The sequence below is a fragment of the Chlamydotis macqueenii genome, chromosome 28, assembly GCF_036417535.1.
Source record: "Chlamydotis macqueenii isolate bChlMac1 chromosome 28, bChlMac1.mat, whole genome shotgun sequence".
NCBI classification, from domain to species: Eukaryota; Metazoa; Chordata; class Aves; order Otidiformes; family Otididae; genus Chlamydotis; species Chlamydotis macqueenii.
The window spans coordinates 2,503,857-2,511,527 of NC_141583.1; the positions used below are offsets into that span (position 1 = coordinate 2,503,857).

General features: G+C 61.0%; 1 protein-coding gene across 2 annotated transcripts; it reads right to left on the reverse strand.

Annotated features, from left to right (window-relative positions):
• Positions 1 to 302: 302 nt before the first annotated feature.
• On the reverse strand, positions 303 to 7,182 carry PSMD4 (proteasome 26S subunit ubiquitin receptor, non-ATPase 4). Of its 2 annotated transcripts, none has more exons than XM_086768558.1 (10): positions 7,092 to 7,182; positions 4,862 to 5,002; positions 4,013 to 4,127; positions 3,058 to 3,144; positions 2,205 to 2,273; positions 1,658 to 1,873; positions 1,462 to 1,570; positions 954 to 1,085; positions 704 to 771; positions 303 to 591 (listed from the first exon to the last, which is right to left on the reverse strand). In XM_086768558.1, the coding sequence occupies exons 1-10, from the start codon at positions 7,115 to 7,117 to the stop codon at positions 424 to 426; spliced, it is 1,131 nt and encodes a 376-aa protein (XP_086624684.1). In that variant the 5' UTR covers positions 7,118 to 7,182; the 3' UTR covers positions 303 to 423. The 2 variants fall into 2 exon arrangements, with proteins under 2 accessions (XP_086624684.1, XP_086624682.1); XM_086768556.1 differs by having other exon boundaries at positions 704 to 774.
• Positions 7,183 to 7,671: the final 489 nt, after the last annotated feature.

Consider the following 7,671-nt stretch of genomic DNA (forward strand, 5'->3'; position numbering starts at 1 on the left):
GGGAGGTGGGGCGGGGGGCGGGGCTTCGGCAGACAGGCCCCGCCCCCAGGCACGTGTGCAGGGGGAGCGCAGGGCAGACCCCGACGCCCAGTTCCCCCAGTGCAGGGGATTCCGAGGGACCAGTGTCCCCCAGTACAGGGAAATGCCCTCTCCCTCCCCCTGTGCAGGGGAGGCCCAGTCTCCCCCAGTATAAAGGAGCCTGGGGGCCCAGTTCCCCCCAGTGCCGGGGGGCCCAGTTCCCCCCAGTGCCGGGGGTCCCTGAGGGCCAGGGCTCGGCCCCACGGGCGCAGCAGGACAGGGACCCCCTGCAAAGCCTTTATTGTCCCCTTACAGCAGAAGCCAGCCGCCCCCGCCCCGGCCCCGCGGGCAGGCGGCCGCTCACCCCCTGGGGGCCAGCGGCAGCGAGCCCCGGCCCCCGCGCCCTCATTTCTTCTCCTCCTCCTTTTTGTCCTTGCTCTCCTTGGAAGCCTGGGAGGCCAGGGAGCCCATGGCGTTACGGATGGCTTCGTTGTTGGGGTCCACGCCGGGCAGGTTCTCCAGAACGCTCTGCAGGAACTCGGGGTCCTGCATCACGTCGTAGTCATCTTCCTCCTGCAGGCAGAGGGAGAGGAGTTGGGGACAGGATGGATGGCCCCCGTCTTCCTCCCAGAGGGAGAGGGACAGAGGTGGGACGGGCCCCCCTCGCAGGAGGACGAAACCTCACCTTGGTGGGTTCAGAGGTGTCCATGGCCGTGCTGCTATCCACTTCCGCCGCCTCCGCCTGGGCAAACTCTGCCGGAGGAGAGAGGATTCACGCACCCCACCGCACGCACCCACCCCGCGAGCGTTCGGGGAGATCCGGACCCTGCTCAGGTGACAAAGCCCCACTTTGGGGGGGTTCCAGTCGCAGAGGAGCTGCCCCCCCCTTGGCTTTCCCTTTGGGAACGGGCTGAGAGCCGGCGCCAGGCACTCACCCGCTCCCTGCAGCGACATCTGCATGGCGTAGGCGATCTGCTCCTCCTCCGTCATGCTGCTGAGGTCGGGCAGCCCGGCCCGGCCAAACTCCTGCTGAGTTATCGTCATCTTCAGCAGAGCATCGTCCGAATCTGCACAAAAAAACTCCACCCTCAGAAACCAGCGAGGCTGCTGCCCCGCAGCGCCAGCGCCACATGCGATCCCTGTCCCCCCCTCACGCACAGGGAGGGACGCTGGAGCAGAGCCGCTCCCCGGCAGCGTCCAGGACAGAAGCAGGTCCACCTCCGTCCGGGAGTTTCAGCGGAAGCAGAGGGAGCTCCCCCCCGCCGCCGCTGCACTTAAACTGCCTCCCTCCAACAGTGCGGGGCAGAAAGCGCCTCTCGCCCCGCACCTTGACAGCGCTGGGCAGCCCCACAGCAACAAACGCCGCCACGGGTGCGCGCACGCTGATCAGGCACCCCGGAACATCCTGCCTGTCCCTGCTTCATTCCCTTCCCAGCTCCGTACCGTCCCCGCCAGTGCCCGCGATCCCAGCCTCGGCCGCAGAGGCGGCTGCAGCCCTCCTGGCCTCTTCCTCTTGCCGCTGCCTCTGCTCCTCCATGGAGACGCGCAGAGCCTGCGGAGACAGGGAGCTGAGCGGGACGGAGCTCGGACAAACCAAGCTGGGCACCCAGAGCCACCCTCCACCTCCCCCACCGCTCACCAGAGCCAGCTCCGGGTCCGCGCTCGGGTCCACACCGAACTCGAAGTCGCTGGCGCCGAGGCCCAGCATGGCACCTCCCTCCCCGGCCAGGATGGGGGAGCTGATGAGGGCATCGGCCAGGCTCGGCCCCGGCGGCACGGTCACCAGGTGGGAGCCGGTGCCATCCTTGCCGTTTAAGGTGTTAATGAAGGCAGTCAGCTTATCCGTGTTGGCTTCCTAGGGCCAAAAAGAAAGGCTGGGGCTAGAGCTTTGCCCGGCTCCGCGAGAGGGACGGCCGGCTGCTCCTCACACCCCCCGCCGCGCCGTGCTGCGGAGGAGCCGAGAGCTCTGCTGTTTCCATCAGGATGGAAAGCACTTCACAACATCAGCAGTGGAACGGGACAGGTGTCTTCCCAGAGGGAAATGTTCCTCCCCACATCAGCATTTTCACTGGGGCAGCTGCTCAGAGAGCTGTTCGTATCCTCACGTGCCCGAGCGAGGGCTCGGGATGGAAAGGATACAAAATCCTGCCTTGGATCTTATGCCAGAAACACGGCAGAAGTCTCACCTCTTCTCCAAAATTGATGATGTCGACGTTGACTTTCTCTTTCTTAAGACGCTTTGCCAGTTTCACCAGCTGCAACGAGGAGACACCGTGGCGTTAGCTTGGGATTTCGGCTCTTACCCGTGCTGAGCTCATCAGAGACCAGACAACAGCACTCAGGATCCAATCCTGGAGGCATGAAGCCCAAAATCAGATTCCCAGTTTCAAGTCCTCCCGGCAGGAAAGCGTTTGAGATGTTTCACCTCTCCAGGTGGGACAGGAGCTACCGCAGTGCCCGAGGCGCTGCGAGGTGGCACAAGCGAGGGAGCTGCTCCTGCCAAAGCAAGAGCCGGGACAGGCAGTGTCTCCTCATGTTTCTGATCTGCTCTTTCACAGAGAGCCAGAACATCCGGATGGACTTGTGTTATTTTAAGTGCCAAGAGAACAGCATCTTCCGAAGGCTGAGAGCATCGGTTCTGCTCAGGGACACACGTTTCCTCCCCCAGCTCCTCAGGCAAAAAGCCCAAAGTGGTTTAGGTGACAGCCACGAGCCAGGAGGTGCAGGACATGGCACAAGCTCCCTCTGGAGCCAGCGGAACTGGGGGAGGGAAGCAGTCCTACGGAAAACAGCAGACCTGGAGCTCCGGCCTTGGCTCAGGCCCGGCTCTGCCCAGAGATCCGGCCTTCCCTCTCCTCCCATCTCAGAACTGCTCTGCTTAAGAGGCTCTGTAAAACCACCTCCTTGCCGGGGTGTAGCGAGGAGGTGTATCCGCCCCTCCAATACGGGCGAGGAACAGAACAAACACTATTTCCGGTCCAAGGCAGAGCGTGGAGACGATCCCACATATTTATTTGCCTTCGACTGGCCGCTACTCACGTCTTTCTCGTTATCTTCTACGGGGCTCCCGACGAAGGCGATGATTCGCATCTTGTGGTTCTTGCCTTGGCGGTGTTTTAAAGCCAGCTGCAAGACAGAAGCCACGTTGGGCTTGAGGAGCAATTCTCAGGAAAAACACTGATACTGTTCCTGCTATGTAGTAAAATTCAGGCTAAAGGCCAGGAGAGACTTTTCAGTAGAAGTTTCACTAAACTGACAGGCAGCTGAATGGTGGAGGCCCCGGAAGGAAGCGAAACCCCCTCGGTGGAGGCAACAGGCAATTTCTCCTTTTCCTCCTCAACCCCTGGCCAAGCGAGTCCCGTTACCAAAGCGGGTCACAGCTCTGCGCTGTTTTTCAGCGCGCTCGCTGCTCCCACGTGTTGTCTCAGAGAACAGCCTCTAACGACGACACCGTCAGCCGGATAAATACGCAGCAAGACTGAAAGGCACATTCACGTGACTTCAGGTCCACAAACACGCATGGCTCGAGGGCCTTGCCTTTGCTGGCAGTCGTGACTCAGCTGGGAGCAGTTTGTTGGCAGAGAGACAGTCGGGGAAAGAGCAGGGAAAGAGAACAAAAGCGTGGCCACATCCTGGGGGACGTCCCTGGGCTGGGGGCCGCTCTCCTCAGGGCGGGAAGGGCTGGGCAGCTTGGCTGGACTTCTACACAGCAGCTGCCAGGTTCCTCCAAGAGCAAATCAGGACCAGACTACAAAACTTCTGACCTTTCAAATTGGATTTTACAAACGAGGTTTCATCTGCATTTTGCAGACAGGGAGGCAGAGGCAAAACCAAGATGATTTGCCCAGTATCGTTCAGCCAGAGGCAGGGAGAGAACAAGACTCCCTGTATCTAAGCCACCAACGGGACAGGTAATTTGAGAGACACACCAAGCCAAAAGGGACTGCAGAGAAAGGCAAAGACTCGCTGGTGAGGAACTGACGAGACCACTCACGTGAGCGACTCTGATCCCCGTGCAAAAGGTAATTTTCCCTTTGGGTTGCACTGTGTGTAGCTTGGAAAGGATCCGGCCCGTGTCTGGAGTGAGCGTGGTCAACACTTCACAGTTACTGCAACACAAAAATACACTCACGTTAACGACCTCTTCTTTGAGAATTTCTTCATGAAACTCTTTATTTGCCAGGGGAATAAGAAGTGCTCTCCTGCCCACGCTGCCCTCAGCCTGTGTCTGCTCCAAGAGTCTGCCAGCCCTTGGCTCTGGCGGGTCAGTGCGAACAGGGAGCAAGACTTTTAGCCTGTTTTCCTAAGAAAAAAAACCCAACCAAACAAAAAAACCTAAATTAAAAACACCAAAGTAATCTGCCTGCTTGAAAGCTTGCGGGTGTCTCTGCCCCCAGCCCCAGCAACCTTGAGGCCACTGGCCAATTGTAACTGCCTCTGGCTAAGAGGGAGCTCACAGAGGCACTGGAGTCCTACAGATTTCAGGAAAACAGGGGAACCATTCTCTGGAGGCTGCCCGTGGGCTGCAGTGACAGCTCAGCCCTGATTCAGCACCCTTTGGGGCACGAGGCCACAAAAGGATGGGCCTAGCAGGGAGCCCCTGAGAGAGAAGAGCCTCCAGAACACACCCTGGCATTGCAGGAGCGAGGCAAACAAGCTCAGGAACCAGGTTTTCTCGTACCAGTCCTCCTGGAAGAACCGGTTTGGTTTTAGACCATGCTACTGCTGCTCCATCTTGCAACGCTCCCCTGTTCCTTGTCTCCGCGCTCTCTCACCGGTCCCCCCAGCCGCTCCTCGCAGGAGCGGCGGCCCCCCGAGGCCAGTTTCCCCGCCCCAGGCATACTTGGCTAAGGTGATGAGCCCCACGTTGTTCTCAGGGTTGCTGCGGGTTTTGGAGTGGCACACGATGTTGACAGCATCTTGCTGGGCTTGCAGGCGAGTGGGTAAGAAGTCTCCATTCCTCATGTACTCGCTGTTGTCAACACTGAGACACAGAGGGGAGGGCGTCAGCTTGCGAAACAGCCGAGGTTTATCCCAGAAAGTGTGCTTTCTGGGACAGCACACCTAAGGTCACGCAGCTGGGGACGCGCAGCAGGACGCAGACGTTTCCCAGGGCGGAGAGACGAGTCGTCTCTGCGTTTCCCTGAGTTTTCAGATCCCGCTTTTGGGTTGCAAGACAAATGCTGGCAGCCCTGTGACAGCCGAGCAGCCAACCCGGAGCTGGAAGCTCCCACTCCTTGCTGAAGAGCGGGAGAGGCGGCTGCAGCCAGATACAACCTCAGATCCACGTCTCCACAACGACCCCCACCACCGGGAGACATCACTCCACAGTACAGTACAAAGCTCCGCGCTCATCGCCGCCGTGGAGCCTCCATCAGGACGGAAAGCAGCTTTCCCAGGGCAGGCGCTTCCCAAACACGGCTCAGCTCCACCAACACGGCGCCCTCCTCAAAGCGACACGGTGACGAGCCGAACCCCCAGACCCCACAGCCCCACGTTAACACCCTACACAAACCACGCAGGTCGATCCTCTGTGGCACGCGGGCAACAGTGCCCCGCAGCGTCTAACGGCGGCAGCCACACCACAGCGTCGCTGTAACTAAATCCCTACCCCTCCGCTCCGTGGCCGATTAAATATAGCACAGAGCAGGCAGAAAAAGCCCTTCTGTCACACCAGCCTTCAGGAAAGCAACCCTGGGAAGGAGGAGTAGTTAAACAAAAGCTTGAGAGTTTCTTTTGGCCCCAAATTAAGACTTCCCTGAGCAGTACTCCCAGAGTTTCTTAGTTTTAACATCAGGGAAAAAGTTTCTTCTGAAAAAAAAAACCAAAACAACAAAAAAAAAACCACTTAGACCATTTCGCTGACCACGCTTGCGCTTGGGCTGGGCCATCCCTCCTCTGTCCCACATCAAACATCCCAGCACGAGCTGGAGAGTGAGGAGGCGGCGGCAGGCGAACGTCAACCTCAGGCACGAGGTGACCTGGCCGAGGCCTTCCTCCCGCTCTCCAGGACAACACAGGGAGCAGCACTGTGTTTTAATGCTCTTACACACGAGTAAGCAAAGAATTGCCCAGAGAGAACAGCAAGGACTTTCATATACGGTCAGTGAGTCAGCCTACGGTAACATCTGTAGCCTCACGGCCGTGGGACTATGTAGAAAGCCAAGGAAACAACAGAATCCGGACGGATTTCACAGGTTTTCTCTATCGTGGCCTTCTTAAAAATCGAACCCAACGAACAACAGGACTGCAGCTGCTGTGACAATAACGACACAAAGTTCACCTCCGCTTCCAGCCCTGTCCGTGTTCGTCGCCCGGGGACAAAATCCTCATAGCGCAACACGGACGCCGAGCGACAGTAACGGAAGCGATGCTGGACCGCGCGAGCATCCATCCGCTACGCCCCAGCAGTGGCGGGCACGGCCGCAGGCCTGAGCGGCCGACCCTCCTGGGGCCGGAAGGACGCTGGCCCAGCGCCCCAGCAGGGCTGCACCGTTCAAGCCTGCGCCCCGGCTCTCCTCCCCTGGGACGTCGCCCCAGCTCGTTGCTCGAGCGCGGCCCAGCACCACGTCACGCAGAGCCCCCATGGCAGCCATCCGCCCCGTCCCCTTCGTCGAGGCCTCCTCTGCCCACCCAGAGCCCCTCTCTGCCCAGCGCTCAGCCAGGAGCCGTCCCCCCTCGGCAGACCCCTCCTCACCCCAGCCTGTCCCGTTCACCCCTCTCCCTCCCCGCCCCGCTTTCCACCACAGCCCCCAGCCTCACCCGCTCTTCGCTTCACCCAGCCTCTCCCCCGAGCGCCCAAAAGCTTCACCACCACCTTGACCCCTCCCCAACTTTAACCACCCCCTCCCCCCCCCAAACACCTCCCCGTACCCCAATTCTCTCCGCAGCCGCCCAGCTCCCCATTCCCCCCCAGGCCCGGGCCCGGCCCGGCGCTGCCCGCCGCCCGGGATGACTCAGGGAAAGCCGCGGCGGCCCCAACCGGCCCCAGGGGCTCGGCGGGGGCCGTGGCGCGGAGCGAGAGGGGGCGGCGGGGAGGGGAGCCCCGGCTGCGGCCCGGCCCGCCCGCTCACCACACCATGGTGCTCTCCAGAACCATCTTGCCCTCCTTCCCTCCAACACCGACCCGGACCCGGCTAAACAAGGCGTCCGCCGATTGGTTCTACGGTAACGGCCAATCGTCGCTTCCTGTCTTGCGAGGTGTGTCGCCGGTGCCGACGCGGGGCATGCTGGGAGTTGTAGTCCCAGGAGGACTATACCCCCCACTGCCACCAAGCAGACAGCGCCCCCTCCCCCCCCCGGGTATGTCCTCTCTCTTCGCCGCCCCACGATGGGGAAGGAACCCCCTGTACCCCCTCCCACTCCACAGCCACCCCGCGGGCGTCCTGCCCCCTCCCGCGACCCCCCCAGACACCCCACGGGGGTCCTGTGCCCCCCATCACCCCCCACAGCCACCCTGCAGGGGTCCCATCCCCCGCCCAAGACCTCACGGAGATCCCTCAGGGGTCCCGTGCCCCCCAAAGACAGAGGAGGCAGGCGGGCAGTGGGTTCAGAAGCACACCGTGTATTGCGCGTCCGAGAGACAGCGTGGTTCCAACAGCGGGACGAGGCCACAAGCGTTACACAGCCGGAAGGACAACGGGTCACGCTCGG

What these genes read in the sequence shown, in the direction of transcription:
- PSMD4 (XM_086768556.1), bottom strand. Translation starts at nt 7,117, where the DNA reads ATGGTTCTGGAGAGCACCATGGTGTG. An exon ending in CTGGAGAGCACCATGGTGTG is followed by an intron (nt 5,003 to 7,091) that starts GTGAGCGGGCGG and finishes TCTGTGTCTCAG; the next exon opens with TGTTGACAACAGCGAGTACA. An exon ending in CGGACCCGGAGCTGGCTCTG is followed by an intron (nt 1,571 to 1,657) that starts GTGAGCGGTGGG and finishes CTGTCTCCGCAG; the next exon opens with GCTCTGCGCGTCTCCATGGA.